Here is a 24,321-nt window from a genome sequence, read left to right on the forward strand (position 1 = left end):
AAAGTCCACACTTTCTTTTCTCCTTTGCAAGATTATACTGTATACTGATAAGTAGTCTAATTCTCACCTCTTCAAAGGAGGCAGCTGTTACCAGAGCTGCACTCTAGAACCACATCAAACAGAAAGTAGAGAAAATGATAAAATGACAAGAGATCACATTTGCAACTTGGAGGGTATGAGAGATAAGGAACATGATTTTTGGATACACAGACTCAATAATGAGAGAGGCAGACACAAGGATTAACGATGCCAGGAGAACAAGATTAAAATAACTAATTTGAACAAAAAGCCAATATGTTGCAAAATAAAAATTGGCATGAACAAGAAAAAAACTCAGCCTTCAGGAAGAAATTTGATATTTAGGTGAGCAAAGTTCTCACATTTGATACTCTTCTTTCCATAGCAACAGTTGTATTTCCAGTACAATGTGATTTCCATGTACTCAATTAAAGATATAAAAGATAAATATATCTTTTGAAGATTTCTATGTCACACCTATCTCAAAATTTATCACCAAACCTACCTTCAGTAAATCTAACACCCTATACTCTGTCTTGGTAGTCTCCAACCAGACTACATTAACACAAACTTCTCCAATTTCCATGAACCCCCCTCTCCCATGATTCTCTCTTTCCCTATCTGTTTCCTTTCCTCCACCTCCATACCCCTTCCATCAGAGCTACCCTTCTTAGCTCTCTGCCCTCTCCCCATCACTTCTCCATTTTTTTTCCATATCCACTTATTGCTTCTTACCTGTTAGCTTACACTCTTACCCTTTTCAATAAAAAGGCGGCGTTGCTGCCTGGTTCGAACCTGGGGAGAGTTGGAAGTAGGAACGTGGCGTACCCCCAATCCTACTGCTGACAGCTCCCTGCAGGCTTTATAAACAGCTTGTTAAAGGAGCCGATGCTGTTCTATTTAAAATCCTGCAACCGCGGGGTTTGGGAGCAAGTTATTGGAACCACAGCTCCACAGCAGCCACAAGGGGTTGCAGACTCTGCAGCAGTAGTAAATTTGAGCAGGGCATGAGAAATAGGAGAAAGCAGCCCCAGTTGAGAAGTATATGATCCCAAGGACAATGATTACGGTGGCAGGCCTGTGAGAGGTTCTGTGATGAAGAGGCAGTAAAATGTTGGTGACTTGCGGGCGAGGAACTCACATAGGCTGTGGGCGACTATAGGTCATGGGCTGCTGGAGACTGGCTCATGGGAACCAGGTTTTGGAACCTGGATTTGAGAGGATGCAGAGGGCAAGGAGAGCTCCCAAAGGGCCCTAGGTGCTGAAGGCTTCCTCATCATTTGGATCTGGGCTCAGATTGTCGATGGATTGAAATGAACTGGAGTCTTGTGTGGCTGCAGAAACTGCAGGACAGCTGGAGGCGAATCCATGGACACTCGATAACTCGGGGGGGTGGAGGGGGTTCTCTTTCTCTGACTGTAAGGGGTGCCAGGCAACGCTATAGCAAATCTTTGCCTACCTTATAGCAGATTAAAGGCAATTTCATGTAATATTACATTTCAGCTTTATTACAAGACAATAAATACTATCCAATCTCTCCTCTTTCCCGATCCTTTTTATTCAGGCATATACTTGATTTTTCTTATTCTTGATGGATGGCTCAGGCCCAAAATGTTGGCTACCCTTCACTTTCTATGGATGCTGCATGACCTGCTAAATTTTTCCAGCCCCTTGGTGTACTGCTGATAAATTTATACCATTATCTACAAATGTCAGTTCTTCTTGGAGAACAGTATCCAGAAAAGATTTTATTAAATCTACACTAATATCTTCATGCCTACAATACTACTTGCTGCAATTAAAAAAAAATCATCATGTAAAATGTTAACTTAGGGTCTCAGATTCCACACCCCCTCTCCCCTGCCTAAAATTTTGGCTGCATTAACTATTTACTTCAATAATTGTCCTGAGCTGTCGATGACCACAAAATCTGATGAATTTCCTGGCATAAGGAAGAAAAATAGTGGAAAGGAAAATCTTAACTTATGGGAAGAAAATTACCTCATTTTTCAAAAAATGTTTCAAATTAAACAGATTGAATTTTCAAAGCTTTATTTAAAAATATAATCATGGCACATGCAACTTGTATGCATTTTGTACACATGTTCTCCCCTTAAGGCAACGAGAAGTAGAAATTGGTATTTCACTGTCATTCAAAAACTCCAATGAGCACAAATTATTTCTAGTGAATTGACAAACTTGCTTTGCTTGTGCATATTTTGATATCAAACATTTTCCTTAAGGATGATGATCAATTCATATACTTGAAAGGCGGCATATGTGAACATGTTGAAAATTTTTATTGAATTATGAAAATTCATAAATTCACAAATTACATGTTTCTAGAATCAAAAAGATTTATGGAGCTGAAGCAGCAAGTTAGCCCACTGTATCTATGTTTGTGGTGCAGCAGCCTTCCAACATTCTGACCTCACACGATGTCTGTGTGAAGTTGGCATGTTCTGCCAGTAACTGTGCGTTTCCTCCACATTCTAGAGATGCAAGTTGGTAGGTTAATTGGCCACGGTAAATTACCCTACTGTGTAGGCAATAGTAGGCCAAAATGTTTGGCCTGGAAGTCAGCCTGAGGAAAACTGAGGTCCTCCATCAGTCAGCTCCCCACCATGACCACCAGCCCCCCCACATCTCCATCGGGCACACAAAACTCAAAACGGTCAACCAGTTTACCTTCCTCGGCTGCACCATTTCATCTGACGCAAGGATCGACAAAGAGATAGACAACAGACTCACCAAGGCAAATAGCGCCTTTGGAAGACTACACAAAAGAGTCTGGAAAAACAACCACCTGAAGAAACACACAAAGATCAGTGTATACAGAGCCATTATCATACCCACGCTCCTGTTCGGCTCCGAATCATGGGTCCTCTACCGGCATCACCTACGGCTCCTAGAACGCTTCCATCAGTACTGTCTCCGGTCCATCCTCAACATTCATTGGAATGACTTCATCACCAACATCGAAGTACTCGAGCTGGCAGAGTCCGCAAGCATCGAATCCATGCTGCTGAAGACCCAACTGAGCTGGGTGGGTCACATCTCCAGAATGGAGGTCCGTCGCCTTCCCAAGATCGTGTTCTATGGCGAGCTCTCCACTGGCCACCGAGACAGAGGTGCACCAAAGAAGAGGTACAAGGACTGCTTAAAGAAATCTCTTGGTGCCTGCCACATTGACCACTGCCAGTGGGTTGATATCGCCTCCAACCGTGCATCTTGGCGCCTCACAGTTCGGCAGGAAGCAACCTCCTTTGAAGAAGACTGCAGAGCCCACCTCACTGACAAAAGACAAAGGAGGAAAAACCCAACCCCAACCCACCAATTTTCCCTTGCAACCGCGCCTGCCTGTCCCGCATCGGACTTGTCAGTCACCAACGAGCCTGCAGCAGACGTGGACATACCCCTCCATAAATCTTCGTCCGTGAAGCCAAGCCAAAGAAAAGAAAGAAAAAAAGGCAAGAGTGAAAACAATTGATGAGAATGTAGGGAGAATATAAAGAAAACCTTATTAATGTAGGATTAGTGCAAATGGATGGTTGACGGCTGATGAGAATTTGATGGGTTGAAGGATTTGTTTCTGTGTTGTCGCTTTCTCCATGACTCTATTAACAACTCTATTAATTTCTCTTCCCTACCCCTTATTCCTTGATTCATTTAAAATCCTGATTTGATTTCAATCAATGGTTGAGCATCCACTGAGGCAAAGGACCCATATCTGTGTAGTACAGCTCTATGACTCTGTTGTACAACCCTCTGCATAAAGAATTCGCCACTCTAAATGTAGAAATGTTCCTCATTTCAGACCTGTAAGGTAAAACATCATGAGATGGGAATGTGTAAGGAGTTACCCTGTACAGGGCTGTAACAAGAAGGGGAGGTGTCCTTGTACTCCTGTTAGGTAAAACATCATGAGATGGGAATGTGCAGGGCTGTAACAAGATGTGAATGCATCCTTGTACTTACAAGATAAGAGAGACATTGATGGATTGAGAGGCAGGAAGCTAGCAGGGAAAGGATAGCAACAGTTTTAGTCATTGGACAAGTAATGATATGATGATGTTCTAAGCACATATCCAAGGGTATAAAAAATCACCATTTTGCTGATAACGGCAGAATGCATTCTCCGACTAACATGGTTAGTCGCAAGTGTTACAATCCGGTAATAAAGAACAAAGAACCCTGATTTCGACTCAGTCTGGTGTTTGTCTCACTCATTCATGAACAAAGCAGACCTAACAGACCCAAATAAATTGTCCCTTATTTTGGGGCAGCTCTATATTCCTTTGGCAGGGAAACAGCCTTCTTATCCTGTCAGATTGTCCAAGAATTTTCAACAAGATCAATTCTCTCATTCTTTTAATTTTTTTAATCCTAAATTTATGTTCTTGGGAGGCATTATCTTGGAGGATCTTTCTTGAACCCAACACACAAATGACATGTCAGCGCCTCTACTTCTTTTCAGGAGTATGCGGAGGTTTGATATGACACCATAAACCATGGCAAATTTCTACTTGCGTGTGGTGGAAAGTGTGCTGACCAGCTGCATCACAGTTTGGTATGGAGACATCAATACCTCTGAGTGTAAAGCTCTTCAAAAGGTAGTGGACACAGCCCAGGGCATCACAATCTAAACCATCCCAACTATCAAGAACATCTACAGGGAAGGCTGCTGTTGGAGAGCACAACCAGTTATCAAGGAACCACATCACCCAGCACACATTCTATTCTTGCTACTGCCATCAGAACTCACTCCACCAGGTTCAGGAACAGCTGCTACCCTTCCACCATCAGACTCCATCGACAAATTTAATCAGGGACTCATTTAAGGACTCTTAATTTTGCACTGTATGGATTTTTATTCTCTCACAGTTTCTGCACAGTTTACATTTTTTTTAACAGTTCTTTGTTTGTTTACATATGTACATTGAGTACATTTTTTTTGCACGACCAATAAGTGGTAATTCTGCCTCACTTTGCAGGAAAAGAATCTCCGGGTTGTATGCGATGTCATGCATATACTCTCGACAATAAATTTGAAATCTAATCTAAATCTAAATACTGGAAAATTGAGGTTTAGCATTCTCTACACAAAGTTTTCTTGAGCAACAGAACAAAAGAGGAAAATGACATTCATACCGCCAGAATACTCACTTTACCACACCTTCTGTAAGGGATACCTTTCTTCTCAAAATAAGCATAGCTCAGTTCAGCACCTCGCACACAGAGTTTGGCCTTTAAAGACCCTGGCATATAGTATATTCCACTGTGAATAACCCCACTGTTGTGTCCACTCTGATGGAAAGCTGAGCAAAATTAAAAAAATTAATAGAACAGAAAGCAACAGGTTAAAATTATAAATTACATAACAAAATTAATGAATGTCATTAAAAATAGAACAACAACATTGGGCCTGTACTTTGCAAATAATACTACAGAGCACTGTAATGCTGATCCTATCACACTGGTGTACCTCAAGGCTGTGTGCTCGTGTTCACACTGCTGACCTATGACTGTAACACCAGATTCAGCACCAACCAAGTAATACAGTTTGCAGGTGACACAACAATAGTTGGCCTCATCAGCAACAATGAGTCACACGACAGACATGGAAATTTTTGTGAAATGGTGCAGGATTAACAACCACAGTCTCAAAATTGACAAGACAAAGCAGAGGATTGTGGACTTCAGGAAGACCAAAGATGACCACCCTTTACTACACATTAATAGCTTGATAGTGGAGAGAAGCACCAGGTTCCTCAGAGACCACTTAAGAAGTGACCTATCTTGGACACAAAACAGGTCCGCACTTGTCAGGAAGGCACAACAGTGACTGCACTTTCTTAGAAGACCAAGGCAAGCAAGGATGCCTGCCACCATCCTGTCAACTTTTTTTCTCTGGCCAGCTTCATCACAGTGTGGGGGGTATAGTTGCTGTAGAACATTTTTGATTGGAGATCAATCCACAGGACCAGCAGAGAGGAACACTGGGCCCCTGCCCCCCAACTCCCATTGACATGATTTACTAGGATAATTGTTGAAAGAAAGCTCACAAAAATCAGTGAGGACCCCTAACATCTTGCACACAGCATCTTCAAGCAATTGCTGTCAGGAAAGAGATACAGCAGTATCAGAGCCAGAACCACCAGGTTGAAAAGCAGCTTCTTTCCTGGGCAGTGAGAATGCTAAATGACTGTTGAATTGCTCATACAAACCCTCTGTGAACTAATTATTTATTTTAATATTTGTATATACATACCATCCAACTCCCAGGCCTACATTTCCTCACACCCTGTCCCCTGCAAGGATTCCATTCCCTTCTCTCAATGTTTCCTTCTCCGCCGTATCTGTTCCCAAGACCCTCCAACTCCCACGCCTACATTTCCTCACACCCCGTCCCCTGCAAGGATTCTGTTCCCTTCTCTCAATTTTTCCTTCTCCGCCGTATCTGTTCCCAAGACCCTCCAACTCCCACGCCTACATTTTCTCACACCCTGTCCCCTGCAAGGATTCTGTTCCCTTCTCTCAATTTTTCCTTCTCCGCCGTATCTGTTCCCAAGACCCTCCAACTCCCAGGTCGACACTTCCTCACACCCTATCCTCTGCAAGGATTCTGTTCCCTTCTCTCAATTTTTTCCTTCTCCGCTGTATCTGTTCCCAAGAGGAGGTCCTTCAATTCAGAGCTTCTGAAATGTCTACTTTCTTCCACAAACGTGGCTTCCCCTCCACCACTTAGCCGTCACCCACATCTCCTCCATTTCCCGCTCATCTGCCCCGGCCCCCTCTGCTCCCAGACACAACAAACATAGAATCCCCCTCATCCTCACCTTCCACCCCCAACACATTATCTGCCAGAATTTCCAGCACTTAGTACAGGAACCCACCACCAGACACATTTTTCCCTCTTTTCCTCCCTCTGCCTTTCGCAGGGACCACTTCCTCCATGATCCTTTGAGCGCTCATCCCTTCCCATCCATCACACCCCCGGCACTGTCCCCTGTGCCCACAGGAGATGCAACACATGCCCACACCTCGGTCCTAGGGCCAAAACAGGTTTTTCATGTGAAGCAACACTTCACTTGAACATCCAGAGGACTTATTTACTTCATCCGATGTACCTTTTGTGGCTTTCTGTACATCGGAGAGACCGGTCACAGACTGGGAGATCGCTTCACTCAGCACCTCCTCTCCATTCGCAACCACAGCAACCTCCCAGTGGCAATTCTGGGTCACACTCCCAGGCTCACATCTGTCTATAGCCTTATGTACTGTCCCACTGTCTGGGTACTCTCCAACCACGTGGCATGAACATTGACAGCTGCTTGCCTTTTCTTTCCCCTCCCTCCTATTTGTGCCTTCCCAGTTTTTTCACTCTCCCAGCCAGCCATCCTCCCTTCTTTTTCCACCTATCATCTCCTACCTTTGCCACACCCCCTTCCTACTCTTTTGTTTGATACTTGCCTGCATTTTCTCATACTTTGATGAAGGGCTCAAACCTGAAATATCAGTTATGTATCTTTGCCTTTGTTACATAAAGGATTGTTTGACCTGCTGAGTTTTTCCAGCATTTTGTGTTTTTACTGTGCATATGTATAGTTTGTTGTATGTTTGTATGTGTGTTTGCAGTATTTTATGTAGAATGCTGTTTCGGATGATAAATAAATTTAAATTTGAATTATTAAAGAATATCATTCAAAAGGAAAAGGTTAGCTTGTTCAACATGAAGGTGGACTGGGATAATCAGACGGGGGCAGGAACACAAGAGAGTGAGTTTATTGAATGTCTACGAGATACTTTCTTGGAGCAGCTAGTGGAGGAACCTACCAGGGGGAAGTCGATTCTGGACTTGGTGCTGTGCAGCGACGCAGAGTTAATAAGTGACCTCGATGTAGGGGAGCCATTAGGCAATAGTGACCATGGTATGGTTACTTTTGAGCTGCAATTAGAAAGGGAAAAAGAAAGGAAGTCGGAAGCATCTGTACTGCAGTTAAATAAAGGGGATTATGCAGCTATGAGGGAGGAGCTAGCCAAAATAAAATGGAAAGATACACTAGCTGGGAGGACAACTGGGGAAAAATGGCAGGTATATTTGGACATTTTTCACAGGATTCAGGACAAATTTATTCCAAAGTGGAGGAAAGGCTCTAGGAGATGCAAATGGCAGCCGTGGCTAACTAATGAAATCAAGTGCAATATCAAATCCAAAAGGAGTAAGTATAAGATAGCTAAGCGGAGTGGGAAGTTAGAGGATTGGGAAACCTTCAAAGAGCATCAGAGGGTAACTAAGAAAGTCATAAGAGAGGGGAAAATGAAGTACGAGAGGAAATTAGCAAATAATATAATGGAGGATAGCAAAAGCTTTTTTAAATATGTGAAGAGGAAGAAATTGGTTCGGTCCAAAATTGGTCCGGTCCAAAATTGGTCCATTAAGAATGGAAAAGGGTGGAATTATTACCGGAAACAAGGAGATGGCTGAGGAATTTAACAAATACTTTGCAACTGTCTTCACCAAGGAGGATATATGTTATGGTCAGTTAGGGGGTAGTGGTCATGCGATATCAAGAGACTTGGGGTACTTTCCTGGGGAAGTAGGGGATCTAATGGATATCCGGATCCAGAAGCAAGAGGTTGTGAGTAAATTGTTGGGACTGAGGGCTGATAAATCCCCAGGGCCTGATGGGCTGCATCCCAGGGTGCTTAAAGAAGTTGCTATGGAAATTGTGGAGGCACTGGTCGACATTTTCCAAAGTTCCATAGATTCGGGGGAGGTCCCTGAGGATTGGAGAGGGACTGATGTGGTGCCGATTTTTAAGAAGGGAGGGAGGGAGAAAACGGGAAATTATAGACCGGTCAGCCTGACGTCAGTGGTGGGGAAGATATTGGAATCTATCATAAAAGGAGTAATAGCAGAACACTTAGGCAGAAATAATAGTATAAAGGCTAGTCAGCATGGATTCCTTAAGGGTAAGTCATGCTTGACTAACCTTCTGGAATTTTTCGAGGATGTGACAAAGAGGGTGGATTTGGGAGAGCCAGTGGATGTGGTGTATTTGGATTTCCAGAAGGCCTTTGATAAGGTACTGCACGGGAGACTAGTGGGCAAGATCAGGGAGCATGGTATTGGAGGTAAGGTGCTGACAAGGATAGGAAATTGGTTAAGAAATAGGAAACTAAGGGTTGGAGTAAGCGGGTCTTTTACAGGATGGCAGGATGTGACGAGTGGAGTGCCGCAGGGATCGGTATTGGGTCCTCAGTTGTTTGTAATTTATGTAAATGATTTCGATGAGGGGATTATTAATAACATGAGCAAATTTGCAGATGACACTAAACTGGGTGGCGGTGTGGGGTGTGAGGAGGATGTCAGGAAAATGCAGAGGGACTTGGACAGGTTGGGGGAGTGGGCTGCTGAATGGAAGATGACGTTCAATGTGAGCAAATGTGAGTTATCCATTTTGGGGGCAATAATAGGAAAGCTGAGCATTATTTAAATGGAGACAAGCTAGGGAGTGGGGAGGTGCAAATGGATCTGGGTGTACTTGTTCACCGGTCACTGAAGGCTAACATGCAGGTTCAGAAAGCTGTGAAGAAGGCAAATGGCATGTTGGCTTTCATAAAGAGGGGATTGGAGTATAGGAACAGAGACGCCCTTCTGCAGTTGTACAGGGCACTGGTGAGACCCCACCTGGAGTATTGCGTCCAGTTTTGGTCTCCAATTTTGAGGAAGGACATACTAGCTATAGAGGGTGTGCAGTGCAGATTTACAAGGTTAGTTCCAGGGATGGCGGGATTGACATATGCTGAAAGGCTAGAAAAATTGGACTTGTATCCGATGGAGTTTAGAAGGATGAGGGGGGACATGATTGAGGTATACAAAATTATCAGGGGGATAGACAGGGTGAAGTCGGATTACTTGTTCCCAATGATGGGGGAGACGAGGACTAGAGGGCATAGTTTAAGAATACAGGGTAGGCCCTTTAGGACAGAGATGAGAAAACATTTTTTTTACCCAGAGAAGTGTGAATCTGTGGAATGCTCTGCCACTGAGGGTGGTAGAGGCAGATTCGCTGATTATGTTCAAAAGAGAGTTAGATAAGACTCTAGTGGACAAAGGAGTTAAGGGTTATGAGGATAAGGCTGGAAAGGGGTACTGATGGTAGTGATCAGCCATGATCTGTAAAATGGCGGTGCTGGCTCGACGGGCCGAAGGGCATACTCCAGCTCCTAATGTCTATTGTCTATTATCTCCACTATAAACTGTGACCTTAAAGGGCCCTTTCTTGCCTTTGACAAGTTTGCATTTGATGCAAGTGTACAGCTTTTAAGCTTTATGTCCTTTCTTGACAATGCATCATTTAGCCAAGCTCAAAGCTTAATACTGAAATACTTTAGCTCTTTCTCCACCCATTTACTGTACTGGGGTGTGCTGAGGTAGCAGCAAGCACAAACTCAAAAGACTGTACAATAGGCTTTATTCCAGTAAAAGTCTGAACACCATTTCAAGCCTTGGTGGCTCCCTGTGTGAATGGTTCAGGTTTATATTCAGGTCAGCTGATTGAAAGCCAGCCAGGTGGAGTCAGCTCCTTAGGCCACCTTCTTGGAGGTAGAGACTGCCCCTGCAGTAGGCTGTTAGCTGTATCACCACATCACCACATTCACCCCCTTTTCAAAATTAAGTCTTGGAGCAGGGGTGTGTAAAACAGTGCCGGGTGGTATTTAGAGATTCACGCAGTCCAGTGGCCGTCAGAGTCTCTGGGACCTTTGCGGGGTTGGCTCCTGGCCTAGGACCAGCGTAGCCGTGGCCGGCATCAGTGTGAGCAGCATGGTGTCTATCAGTATGTTTGTCCACTGGGGGGGGGGTGGCTGGATGGGTGTGGTTCGCTAGGGGTGGGGCTCTCTGGAGGGGCGGAAGGAGGATGTTGGCCCCCGAATCCTGGGTGGGCCAAGGACACCCATGGTGGGGAGGTTGGGTCAGGTAGTCATGATGCTGGGGGAGGGGCCCTGGTCGAATCGGTGTCCTCATAGCCACATAGGCATAGTTCTGATTGGCGTGGGGAAGGAGCACCTGCTCGACCTGTGGGTCAGGCTTGTGGGCCCACATGTGTTTGCGGAGGAGCACTGGTCCCGGAGATGTGAGCCAAGCTGGGAGGGAGACCCCAGTTGCTGATTTCCTGGGGAATGAGAAAAGGTGCTAGTGAGTGGTCTGATTAGTACCCATGCACAAGAGCATCCTAATGGCATGGAGTGCCTTTGGATCTCAGGGCCAGGAGGATTGCCTTCCAGATTACCCCATTTTCACGCTCCACCTGTCCGTTGCCCTTCAGGTTGTAGCTAGTCGTGAAATAAGCCACAATGCCTTGCGCTACCAGATACGCGTGCAGCTCCTCACTTATGAAGCCAGACCACCCCCCCCTCCCCCAATCACTGTGGATGAATCCCGGGTATCCAAACATGGTGAAGATCTGCATCAGTGCCCTGGTAATGGTGGCTATGGAGGTGTCAGGGCAAGGGATGGTGAAGGGAAAACGGGAGTATTCGTCTACGACTGCAAGGAAGTAGACTTTCTTGTTTGTGGAAGGCCCTTGAAGTCTATGCTAAGTCATTCAAAGGGCCAAGTGGCTTTGATGACATGGGCCTGTGGCAGGCAGAAGTGTGGTTTGTACTCCACACAGACCCTGAATGACTCGGTAATGGTACAGACTTCTTGGACAGTGAAGGGGAGGTTCCTGGACTTGATGAAATGGTGCAGACGTGTGATGCCCGGCTGACAAAGGGTGTTGTGCAGCACCTGCAGTTGGTCGGATTGCAGTGGCACAGGTCCGGGACAGGGCGTTGCGGGAGTCGTTGAACTTCCCTGGTCTGTACTGGATGTCGTAGCTGAACGTGGCCAGCTCAACTCTCCAGCGCAAGATCTTATAATTCTTGATCTTGCCCTTATGGGCGGTGCAGAACATGAAAACCACAGCTCAGTCAGTGAAACAGGTGAACCTCATTCCTGCCAGGTAGTGGCGCCAGTGGTGGACCACCTCTACGATCACCTGGGCCTCCTTTTCAATGGCGGAGTGCCCAAACTCGGAACCGTGGAGGGTCCTGGAAAAGGTCATGGGTCAGCCCTCTTGGTTGTGAGTGGCCGCGAGGGCAACATCAGAGGCATCGCACTCCACCTGAAATGGGGTGTCATTGTCCATGGGATACATCGTGGCATCACTGATGTCCTGCCTGATGTGAGCAAAAGCTGTTTGCACCTTTTTGGAGTGGGTGATTTGGTAGCTTGGGCCAGTGGACAGACCTTGTCTAAAAAACAGAGGACCCACTGGGAGAAATAGGAGAAAAGCCCAAGGGCTTTGAGCATGTAGGGGAGGGGCAGCTCCTTTAGTGGACACATGCATTCTGGGTCAGGACCAATGATACCATGTTCCACAATGTACCCTAGGATGGCAAGGCGGGTGGTGCTGAACACACACTTCTCTTTGTTGTAAGTGAGGTTCAGCTCAGCCATCCAGACAAAATCTCTCCAGGTTGTCATCATGGTCTTGCTGATCATTGCCACAGATGGTGACATTGTCCAAGTATGGGAAGGTTGGTCTTAAGCTGTGCTGATCCATCTCCCGCTGAAAAACCCCAAGTGAGACCTGGCAGAACTGGTAGAGGAGTCAGTCTGCCTCGAAGGTGGCATATGGTTTATCACGGGCGTGAATAGGGAACTAGTGGTAGGCCGACTTTAGGTCAATTGTCGAGAAGACCTTATAACAGGCTATCTCATTGACCATGTTGGCTATTCAGAGTAGGCATGCAGTTGGGTGTATTGGTTTATGGTCTGGCTATAATCAATGACCAGCCTCAATTTGCTACCCCCTTTTACCACTAGGACTTTGGCTCTCCAGAAGCCACCTCACTTCTGCTTTAATGAAGGTGCTGTCAGCCGCACAATAGCGCCTGCTCTTGGCAACTATGTGCTTGCAGTCTGACACAAGGTAGTTGAAGAGGATGGGAGGGGGGTTACCCGTAGCGTGGATTGGGGGCAGTGTACTGTGGAGTGTGAGCAGGGGGAGGGGCCCGCTGAAGGCAAGGGTAAGGTTTTGGAGATGGCACTGGAAGTCCAGCCCCAAGAGGACTGGGGCACAGAGCTGGAGTCTGAACCCTTGGTATGATTCCACTCCCCCCCAACCCCCCCTCCACCCCGTCAATTCCACTGAGCAGTGCCCAAGGGCCGTGATGGAATGGTCCTGGGCAGCAAAGGTGATGGAAAAGTTAGTGGGATAGATTTTGAGCTTTAGTGTCCAGGCCACATTTGGGTGCACGAAGCTCTCGAACAGTTGTTTTGTTATCTTCCCGTTGACAGCGATGTCCATTATTGAGCGCCCGAGTCCATGGGGAATGTCCCTTTTTGAAGTGGTGGACGCTGATCATCTCAGGTCCAAGTCACTGCTCACCAATGGACGAGGCGAGTAGCGGCCAGTGGCTTCCTTCCAGGGCGCGGGGTGCATTGGGTGTGCGATCAGGTGTGCGCCCATGTTGACTCTGTTATCCATCATTACGGTGCACACATTGTCAAGGCCCGGCTGGCCCAAGATGGCGGCGCCGGGAGGATGCACGTGGTGTCAGTGGAGTCAGGTGACATCTCTCAGGTGTTCCAACTCTAGTGCAATGATGACCAGTGCAACAGGCACATGAGAGCACCATTGCCTGAAGTTCCATCCCGATTTAAAAACAACATCTTCTGTTCCTTGATCACTGCAGTCCAAATCTGGGAATTCCTTACACAGCAGCATTGTGGAGCCTCACTACTAGATCCACAAATGCAATTACTGACAGCCAATTGCTGGCCTTGTTCACATGCCAGAAAATAAACAGTTTTAAAATTTCAATCAAAACTTTACTGCGGCAAACGCTTAAATCTAAAGCAAATTGTAATTTAAAAATGTTATTGATATGATTTCTGAGAAAATCTGAAATTTTAAAAAACAGAACATTCAGCAAGTCTGGCAACATCTGAGGAGAGAGAAATGGTTATTGTGTTACATGCAGAACTTATCCTCAGAACAGTAACTACAACTGTAAATCTCTACTCTTCCCAAAATCTCTTGATTCAATGCACTGACTGCTTCCAGGATTTTCTGTTTTTATTCCAGAGGCTTGCATTTTTGTTTAGCTCAATTAAAAAAAAAATAAAGTTTTATCCTCCAAATGTACCAAGTTCTTTTTCCTTTTCCAGTACAATGTAGGTTAATTGAGGATGCCGCTGTACAAGTTCTCTAGCAGATGCCAGTCCAACGATTCCTCCTCCAACTATGGCCACATCGTAACAACTGGAAAAGGGAAATGCAATCATAAGTCTACACATCTAAATTTTTGGGTATATTAGTTTTAAGCTCAAGGCTGTATGTTTGACATGAATATTACAACAATGACCCAACTTTTGCTGATGTGGCAGTATTCAATTTTACAACATGAAACTAACAGAAATTTCTGTATTGGGTATATACTTGGTTAAACACACAAATCCATTAAGTATTTTTGTGACTACCTGCTGCTCAACTCTCCAGCGCAAGATCTTATCATTCTTGATCTCAACAAGTTAAAATGTTGTGGGTGTGTGTGAGATAAAATACAACTCTGAAAAGTCAATCTTTAAAACTTCAACATAATTTTAGTCTTGCTTGAAAGTCTTAAATTTGTTCAGAAATAATTAAAGTACTTTAAAAAAAAATCTTCAGCCCACTTTACTCCAAATTTTTTTGATGAGATGCCTTGAGAGATTTTCTTTAAATATAAGTGACCACCAATGTACCTCCTGTGAAAAGGAGAATACAATTCCTGTCTTCCCAGGATCAAATCTTCTATTTTGAATTAAGATTTTGGAATCTGTTTTCCAAACGATGGGACTGTCCTCTTTATCTTAAAGAGACAGTTAGAAGTAGCATCCCTTTTGAAATCTATTTATTCTGTGTTCCCCTTTTGTTTAGAAGTAGCACATAACAGCACCTATTCTGGTTACTGTAATTCAACCCTGTCTTCCACAAGCTCAGTCCCAATTCTTGGAATACACATAACTATCCGTTCTATTTCTACCAAACTTCTGCCCTTTTCAAAACCACTCCATATCTATAACAAACTCTGACCTATTCTCTGTTCAAGAGGCTTTAAGTGGTTTAGTTTAAAAACAGATGCCTTCCTTCAGCAGTTCTTGAGTACTTAGATACTTCAGTTTTTAATAAAGCAAACACTCCATTGTTCTTGAATAATTAAGACCCACTTCAGATGCTGTGACTCCAAGAATGAACTCTCTTCTTTGAGTACAATGGTTCTCTGTAAATGCACTGTGACCTGTGTACAACCCTGTAACCAAGCAGCAACTTAATTTAAGACATATTTATAAGAAATATAGCTTAACGTTAACTTAAATAATATTAACACAGATCCATTACACTCACCCATAATCCACCATGCCACTGGAATGGCTCTGGGTAAGGAAGACGGCCATTGGTTCCACACTCCCGCACTGAGCCATCACTGTGAACCAGAGTGGCACACTGCAGTGGTACCCCCTCCCATCCCATTCGTGGCAGCAGCATGTTGCAACATTCCACCCCCCCAATCACCCTCCATGGCAGCAGCATGTCGCATGGTGGGGGTGGGGGGGTGTGGAGTGAATGACTGCTGGGAGCCAGAGTGGAGGATCAACTGAGAGCCGGGGATGGGGCACGACTGACTCTCAGGAGTGCGGGAACTTGGGGGGTGGTTGACAGACTAACAGCCGGGAGCGACTGACCTGGTCAGTGGGTGGGGGGGGGGGGGGGAGCGGTGGGATAAGGTGGTGGTTGTTAAGAGAAATTTACTTTAAACAGAATGGGATTCCCCATGGGGCTGCCTCACCTTAAATCACCACGTTGCCAATTTAACAGGTAAATTAGGCAGCTATCTGCCCACATGACCCAGTAATTTCACCTGGGTCCCAGGAGGGCTACCCAGATGTTGCAATTTGAAAGTGCCTAGTGATTCTGAAGGGACTCTCTTTTGATTCTCTTTCTCCGATTGTTAGTTGATGCTGGGAAATGCTCATGGCAGCTCCTTGTTTGCCTCATGACAAAAGTTAAATACATCATGTATTTTACATTTTAAATGTATTTTTATGTGACAATAAAATGAACCTTGAGCTTTTATATAACTTTATTCAATCACCTGCCTTCTACTATCACAGACTCCAGTCCTTTGACATTTTTAAAAAATTTCTAACATTGAGGGTCGTCATCTGAAAAATTAATTGTTGCTAAATACATAGAACACAAAACTATAGAACAACACAGCCAGAACAGGCCCTTCAATACACAATATTGTGCCAATCCATGTAAACCTACTCCACAATATTAATTTTTTCCAACCTCACCCATAACCCTCTTTTTTTCTACCATCCATGTGCCAGGATGTGAAGGTCCTTTTTGTTCCAACCAACTCCCTCGGCAATGTTTCCCAGGCCCCCACCACTATGCAAAAAAAACCTACCTGACATTTCCTTTAAACTTTTCTCCATTCACCTAAAACAGATACCCTCTACTATTTGCTATTGTTGCCCCAGGAAAAAAGTGCTGCTGTCCACCCTATTCAAGTAGTTCATAATCTTATATGCTTATATTAAGACATCTCTCATCCTTTGTCACTCCAAAGGGAAAAAAAAAAGACCTAACTCTGTCAACTTTGCTTCTTGAGACTCCAATATTCTCCAATTCAGGTAACATTCTGGTAAATCACCTCTGCATTCCCACCTTTCCTGAAATAAGGCAACCAGAACTGAACACAATCCAAATGTAGTCTACCCAGAGTTTTATAGACTTGCAACATTACTTCATGGCTCTTGAACTCAATTTCCCATCTAATGAAGGGCAACACACCATGCCCCTTCTTCACCACTCTTTCTACTTGCATGGCAACATTAAGAATCTCTGGACCTGGACTTCAAACTATCTCTGTTCCTCCACAGTTAAGAATTGAGAATTAAAAACAGATGGAGTGTTTTTACTTTACTTCTGGATTAAGGCTCTAGGATATGATAATGATGGATTTTAAAGGGAAGACACCTCCGATTTTTGCATGCTATTAAAACCCTCAATAAAAGCTTTACAGCGAACGATAACATTGCAGGAACTCAGCAGATCAGGTCAGTCGGTGGAAGATCTTCTGACAACATTTGGGCACATTCCGACAATGGCATGACGAGTTTGTCATAAATATACTGAGATTCAGTCCGAGATAACATTTCCCATGATTTACGAGAGAGGTGCAGAGAATATCAAATCACGGATACTGTATCCAAAAAGACTCCCCCAGAGAAATGCCGCGGGGCAGAGTTGCACGGCAAACGCCTTCGACGTTGCACTCGGGCACCTTGGTCACTGCCGATTCTACTGAACGACGCATCTCGACATCATGAGCTTCAGCTGATCATAACAGCAAGTGCTTGGCCACACACCCCAGCACCTCACTCATGCGCCCGGCCACATCCTTCCAACGCCATTACTTGCCTGAGCCTTCTCCGTCCGATGTCAGCCGTCCAGAACTCATTCAGCCGACTGCCGAACAGCCACGCAGCACAAACACGCCGAGCACCGGCGGCCATCGCGATCGCAGACCCTGGCGTCCGTCACCTTTCACCCCGCGCGAGCCGGGGCGGTTGGGAAGGGCGCCTGCGCGGTTGGGAAGGGCGCCTGCGCGGTTGAGAAGGAGGCCTGCGCGGTTGGGAAGGGCGCCTGCGCGTTGGCCGGAAGCCGCCAAGGTAAGGAAAGGGGACGCGGAGAAGGTGCTTTGGGTGGGTGGAAATTGGCGCAGATCTTGGCTTGGGCAGTGATGCAGCAAAGAGGCTGAGTGGTTCCGGTTAATTGAAGGTTTCCGCATTGGTCGTGACCCAATGCCCCAAGGGCAAGGTTGGTTGAGCTCAATCAAGACCGGGACGTTGCTGTTAAAATTCTGGGCGGGCAACGTGGGCGGGAAGGGAGGCAGTAAAGGTGCCGTGTCTGCCACCCCTCATTTTATAATGACTTGTTGGCCTGTGCTTAGCGTCTGTCACTGCCCGCATACACTTATTTCCAAATGATACGGTGAAAATTGCGGCTGTCGTGATGCGAAGATCTTTGTTTTGCAGTAGAAAACCAAACAAGATGCTATCGAGACCTTTAAGCGTCCTACGGATCTTACGCGCTGATGTTATTCAGAGGAGTTTCTGGGGATGGTTGAATGCTGTTTTCAACAAGTAAGATTAAACTAAAAGATGTTTTCCGATTAAACTCTGCCAACGTGCCTAATGAGAGGATGTCTCCTTTCAAATAGGGTGGATTATGACCGGATCAAGGCTGTTGGTCCAGACAGAGCGGCATCTGAGTGGTTGCTTCGATGTGGTGCCAGTGTGCGCTACAAAGGTTTTGATAAGTGGCAGAAAGATTACAATCACCTACCCACTGGACCAATGGACAATTTCAAAATTGAAGCAATTGATGCCACAGAATCTTGCATTATGTTCAAAGGATTTGATTACCTTGGTACTGTATTAGATTGACTTCAGTGACAGTATTACAGAATATATTGATTTAAATAATATTTCTAACCTCCTTCTGTTATATAAAGCCAAAAAGACCAATTCTTACATATACTTGACATGTTGACAACATTGTTTCCATGATAAATTGCTACATTTATATTGTGTAAACCAATCAGGTTACAATTAAAATCTACCCCTGGGTGGTGCAATACTACACTGAGAGGGTAGAATTATATTGCGATTAGAGCCGCGCAGAGTCGAAAGTGAGCTGAACTATCTGCTTTACTGATTCAAAACCACACGCTTAAAACCCTCTCCCAACAGCCCCTGTGACCTGCAGGGTGGAAATGACCTCAGCTCCCCAGCGGTAAAATTGCCCCACACCCGAAGCTTTCATAGTCAGGTCTCCTGCGGACTTGCCTGCAACTCTGTGAGCCAGTTCGCCTGTTGCGTGGGTGAGCCGCTGCATGGTTTAATAGTTAGGAATTTAACCTAGTAATATAAACCATATACATTTAAAGTTGACTAACTTTAAGAATGTTAAATATACTTGTACATTTTCAGCTATGGATAAAAATATGCCATGATTTGTGTGATTCTTCCTATTATTTGGAAGTTTATGAATGCTATTTTTCAAAAATTTTGATCTCATTCAGTTTTATTGCATGCAGCAGGCAGGTTTTACTTGTTCCCCATATTCCAGTCTGATTATACTCTCAAGCAGCCATTCTCAACCTTTTCTTGGCTCTGGCCCCCTTCCCTGTGAAGCAGTTAAGTTTAATTAGTTTCATCCATATTTCTCATTAAAAAAAATAATTTATGATTAAGGGATGTTTATGTTAGCTGAATTAATAATGTGCACTAATCCTGCTTTAATTTTTGACTGCTTTTATTCTTGGCTCCCTTTGTGCTATGCTGTTGCATATTGACTGAGTTAGTTAAGGAAATAAGCCAAGGGAATCAAAATTTAATTTAATTATCTTTGTTTTTGCTGTTAATTTAAGTTATAAATGGGTATAACTAACTACTACATTAGTAGAGGAACCAGCTTGAAGTTACTGTGATCAAGAGATTTGAATTTCTGTATTTTGTTTCATTGCAACTCCATGCATTACATATATTTTTTATTCGTACCACTTAAGTTAAAAAAAAGTTTCATCAACAGAAAACTGATGAAAAGTGAAAATGTGAAGTCGATATGCAGTATTGCACTCCTTTTGAATGATAATCATACCAGGTTGCTTCAGACTTTGCAGATCTACATTAACATCTTCCACTTTAAAGATGTTTTGAGCTAGTTTTCCTAATAGCTTTGAATTTCAAATTTGAATGTCTTATGGCTAGACTGAAAAAGCAGAGTATGTACAAAACAAAAACAAACAAGATGAAAGCATGTGGGTTATATTATAGCATGGCTTCTTCACATATGTATGTTTGATATTACCTATTGACTGTATTCTGTTTTTTTTTAATTGCTGTCACAATTTGAATAGTTTGAAATGTTGCAGAAATTATTTATTTAGAGAAAACTAAAAACTTGGTTGAGAAAAATTGTGTAAAGTAATTCTTTTAAATCTCTAAATATAACCCACAGCACTTTAAGGTTTGAAAATCTCTTGCATTCTGTGCCTTGATGAAGAATTCTAACCCAAATATCACCATTGTTCTTCTCCCACTGATGCTCCTCAGCCCACTGAGTTCCTCCAATAGATTGTTTCTGCTCCTGTATTCTATGATTTGTTCTTAATTATTTATAATCTGTGTACATGATTTCATTATAATTTAAAATTGGCAACAAAACCAAATAAATCAAGATTTAAAAAAAATAGCATTCATAAACTTCCAAATAATAATCAAATCACTGCAATTTTTTAGTGATTCATTGAAGCCACTATATTTTATCTGTAGCTAACATTTTTCAGTTATACTTAACATTCTTAAAAGGCAAACCCATCAAAAGTAAATAGTTCTGAATAAAAAGTTTATTATTTGTGAATGCTCACACAGTCTCACATTTCAGAGGTTCTGGGCCAGTCCTTGGTGAGGACACTGGTCCTTAATTTGCAAAAGCAATTGGTTGATCAAATAAAGCCATCTCCTGTTGTTTTGAGTGATCTCAATCACAAGCACGCTGTGCTCCCCATATTCCAGTCTGTTTTTACTCTAGAGCAGCCAATCTCAACCTTTTTTTTTTGACTTGGGCCCCCATAGGATTATCCTCAAAGTTTATGGGCCTCCTTCATTTAGTTGATTTATTCCATATTTATCTCCTATAACAACATAAAAAATTATGTTTTCTGTCCATAGCCCCCCCCTAAATGTGCGGTGCCCCCAGAAAGGTGGTGGGGGGGGGGGGGGATGTGCTGTATGGCCCCAGTGAGAATGACTGCTTGAAATTGTGTTTGTGTGTGTATATATATTTGTAATTAATAATTATTGTTAAAGGTCTAAAATCAGCAATTACTAATAAACATACTTTTGTCCTGGGTGAATATAACTTCATCTGGCAAACAGGATTATTTACTTAGTACCTCTTGGCAATTCACTTCTTCACATCAATCCTTCCTCACTTACCAGTCTGACATATGCGACATATTTCTTTGCTCCCCGAAATGAGGTCCATCTGAATCTGTGTTCTGCATTGGCCTCAACTGCTTGGACCTCAACTGTTCACCTCTTTAGCTAAGTTACTACTTAGCTAAGTTACTACTTAGTTCTTCTGTCCTTAATGTTTACCTTTTAGCATTTTACTTCATCTGTGCTTTTTTTTTGCCTCTGATGTGATGTGAAAGGGTAGTAGAAGAGTGCAATAATGGAGTAAGAAAGCAGGAGTTTAAAACCCCACAAAATGAAAAATAAGTGTGTGAAGCAAAGCAGGAGAATCCATGGGGAATAATCTCTAAGAGGCAAAATGGAAGATAGTGCTGGACTTAGAGTCAGGAAACTTAAATCCAAAATAATTGACCTTATATTTAATCACTTACTTTTTCATGCAGATACCCATTAAAATGGATGTTTTGGTAATATTGTAAAAGATTATTTTTTTAATGTTAATTATTTTAATTTCAGTCATCTTTAGGAAGTACTGATTGTTAATTGTATACATTTCCTTCACAACCCAACAGCAGCCTCCTGGATGTACGAAACCCACAATCATTGCTTATTTCTGCTTCTGCACCCATGGCCCTACCCTATTTTACATTTATTTTCAATTCATAGCCCCTTTGTCAGACCCAGCATTTGTCTTTGATGTTTTTAAATGAGGAAAAAAGTTACATAAATCTTGTGTTTTAAAGTCGATCATAATTATGAAAATACATTTTGACCTATAAAGATAGATATTCATTAAGAAAAGGTGAACAAATTTCTGATATTTCTCATTGGAACATTTTGTTTTAGATCACCTGGAACATGTTGAAGAAATTAAATTCCAGAAGTGTATATACATTCAAGATGAGTGCCTTGAGAGGCTAAGCAGAATAGAAAATTTGCAAAAAAGCTTGCAATGGCTAGAAATAATTTCCTGTGGAAATGTAACCGACTGTGGAATCAGAAGCCTTTGTCATCTTAAGTAAGTATTTTGAGAAATGAAATATTTATCAGAATAGCAACATTTAAATGTTGGACAACCTGCTGTCATGTTTTGATCACAAGACAGGTGAGTGTAATTCTGTATCATTATGGCTGTGTCCTTTGCTACTATTGGCATCAAATCAGTCAATCAATCTTTTTGATTGATGTGGAATTTACAAAAGGATGTCAGGAGTACCACCTCCAATACCCAAAGGTGAGTTGCAAACCAGTTTGTTACAGTGTTTGCTACATATAGGAACCAGTATATTATAAACAAAGCTAAGTGATCACAATGGCAAAGAAATTAGAACAATCTGGGCAGCCACTTTAGTGTCTTGCCGAAGAAACTTGCCCCATTATGGTTTTTCAAATGATAACCTCTTTTTCTGCAGGTCACCACAGAGTTGCTTTTTGTTTCCCTTATTTCCGGTGAAACACCCTAGCCAGCCATTTCCTCTTGTATGGATCATGTCAGGCTGAACTCAGAATTCACAACCAGTCTTCAAAATCAGGTTTTAAACAAGATGCCAGCTTGCCATGCTGCAGAAACCAGTTTTCTCACTCTCTCTCTTAGAGAAAGCCTGTTTGGTCTCCTCTCTCTGCTTACCAAAATCACATGACCTCCCTAGAACAGCAAACTGCCACCAAACAGATCGTTGTCTCCAAAAATCAATTCCTGAAAGATCTTATCAGTTCCCTGAGATAGGCCCTTCTAGTTGCACCTCCTTCTGAAAATTTCCAGCAAAGAAGTCTTTATTGTCTTTGCATACTTGTAGGCTCCACCTTAGGCATAGCTCTTGTATTTCAAATGAGATCTATTTTGAAGTGTTTGTTTGTGACCTACACTACTCCCACAATATATCTCCTTCAAAAACATATCTATATACAATATAAAATAATATAATCTGTCACAAAGGAATTTGTATGTTCTCACCGTGTCTATGTGGGTTTCCTTTAGGTGCTGCGGTTTCCTCCCACCATTCAAAACGTACTGGGAGTTGTAGGTCAATTGGGTGATGTGCTTGTGGGTTAAAGGGGCCTGTTATCATGCTGTATTTTGAAATTTAAATTTAAAAAAAATCCTGAATCAAATCTGTAATGGGCAACTCAAGAAGAAGGGTAGACCTCGGTCTTTAAGGAACTTTATGGTCCAAGCAGACAGATGTACAAAAGAGTATGAATCTATTAAATGCAGTTCAAAAATGGTATTCTAATGGTGTTTCAATTTAGAATTAATAATTTTGATATGAAATACAAATACAGTTAAATGTTGCTCTTTAAGAGGGAAGTTATATATAACATATTTAAATTGTTTTCCTTGTCTTACTGCAGAAATTTAAGGCACTTATTTTTGAGTGATCTTCCTGGCATTGAAGAAAAAGAAAGCACACTTCAAGTTTTACAGAAAGTTCTACCTACCTGCGAGTTGAAAGTTGATCTTGAGTAAAACCAGCTTTGAAATTTGTACAGTGTAAATAAATGATGTTTGCAAATTAATGGGTTGGATATGCAGGTAATTTCATAAAATCTATCAAAAAATAGCTTTAGCATTATTTAGATAGAGTTGGTGTGTTCACGCCAGAAACAAAAACCTCCAAGGTGCTTTAAACTCACTTTGAAATTAAGATTAAAAATGCAAATTGACAACCTACTAAATTTAAAAAATTGGAAAAGATCCAGACTTATGGTCAGAGTACATACATGACATCACATACAAACCCTGAGATTCTCCTGCAGGCAAGGTAGAATTACCACTAATTGGTAGTGGAGAAAAATAAAGTGTAAACAAATAAAAGAACTATGTAATATTACAAAGTTATTCTTAATTGTTGATGATCTTGCATTTCATATTTAGTTTATCCTGGCTGCTGCAGCCTCTTAGGTCATCTGACCTCTCTTGCTCCAATCAGCTTCTAGCTGGTGCCTCATGTCTTTTTTTAAAAACATTCTAACTGCTGCCATTTTCAGACTGTAACTGTAAAATTAAGTTGAGTAAAGCTTGGAAAGCAGTCACCAAGTTTTTCATTCTCGCAACAATTTACTCAAATGACAAGCATAGAGGCCCAAGTACTTAGACATCGACCCCAGGTCACTGACAGCTGCCAAGGGGTGGCGACACTGGCATATGATTTTCATGAACTACATCGATAACTATGGGGACAAGATACTGAACACTATTAGGCTGTGTGAGT

General features: G+C 42.9%; 2 protein-coding genes across 12 annotated transcripts in view; one reads left to right on the plus strand and one right to left on the minus strand.

Annotated features, from left to right (window-relative positions):
* The window catches only part of l2hgdh (L-2-hydroxyglutarate dehydrogenase), a 64,038-nt gene extending 46,302 nt beyond the window's left edge, over positions 1 to 17,736 (minus strand). The window contains exons 1-3 of one of the 8 annotated variants that reach the window (XM_069916600.1): positions 17,547 to 17,736; positions 14,221 to 14,336; positions 5,185 to 5,336 (exon numbers count right to left, since the gene is read on the minus strand). In XM_069916600.1, the coding sequence (XP_069772701.1) occupies positions 5,185 to 5,336; positions 14,221 to 14,336; positions 17,547 to 17,641 (363 nt within the window). In that variant the 5' untranslated portion in view covers positions 17,642 to 17,736. Of the gene's footprint in view, positions 1 to 5,184; positions 5,337 to 5,449; positions 5,581 to 14,220; positions 14,337 to 17,546 lie in introns of those variants that run through there. The other 7 variants (XM_069916599.1, XM_069916601.1, XM_069916603.1 and 4 more) reach the window with 7 other exon arrangements.
* dmac2l (distal membrane arm assembly component 2 like) lies at positions 17,692 to 23,626 on the plus strand. Of its 4 annotated transcripts, none has more exons than XM_069916607.1 (5): positions 17,692 to 17,797; positions 18,164 to 18,271; positions 18,349 to 18,557; positions 21,956 to 22,127; positions 23,462 to 23,626. In XM_069916607.1, the coding sequence occupies exons 2-5, from the start codon at positions 18,180 to 18,182 to the stop codon at positions 23,574 to 23,576; spliced, it is 588 nt and encodes a 195-aa protein (XP_069772708.1). In that variant the 5' UTR covers positions 17,692 to 17,797; positions 18,164 to 18,179; the 3' UTR covers positions 23,577 to 23,626. The 4 variants fall into 4 exon arrangements, with proteins under 4 accessions (XP_069772708.1, XP_069772710.1, XP_069772709.1 ...); XM_069916609.1 differs by having other exon boundaries at positions 17,702 to 17,797; positions 18,167 to 18,271; XM_069916608.1 differs by lacking the exon at positions 17,692 to 17,797 and adding an exon at positions 17,804 to 17,945.
* The last annotated feature ends 695 nt before the right edge of the window (positions 23,627 to 24,321 follow it).

Source organism: Narcine bancroftii, chromosome 2 (genome assembly GCF_036971445.1).
Source record: "Narcine bancroftii isolate sNarBan1 chromosome 2, sNarBan1.hap1, whole genome shotgun sequence".
Classification (NCBI taxonomy): Eukaryota; Metazoa; Chordata; class Chondrichthyes; order Torpediniformes; family Narcinidae; genus Narcine; species Narcine bancroftii.

What these genes read in the sequence shown, in the direction of transcription:
- dmac2l (XM_069916607.1), top strand. Translation starts at nt 18,180, where the DNA reads ATGCTATCGAGACCTTTAAGCGTCCTACGGATCTTACGCGCTGATGTT. An exon ending in TTGAATGCTGTTTTCAACAA is followed by an intron (nt 18,272 to 18,348) that starts GTAAGATTAAAC and finishes CCTTTCAAATAG; the next exon opens with GGTGGATTATGACCGGATCA. An exon ending in CAAAGGATTTGATTACCTTG is followed by an intron (nt 18,558 to 21,955) that starts GTACTGTATTAG and finishes ATTTTGTTTTAG; the next exon opens with ATCACCTGGAACATGTTGAA.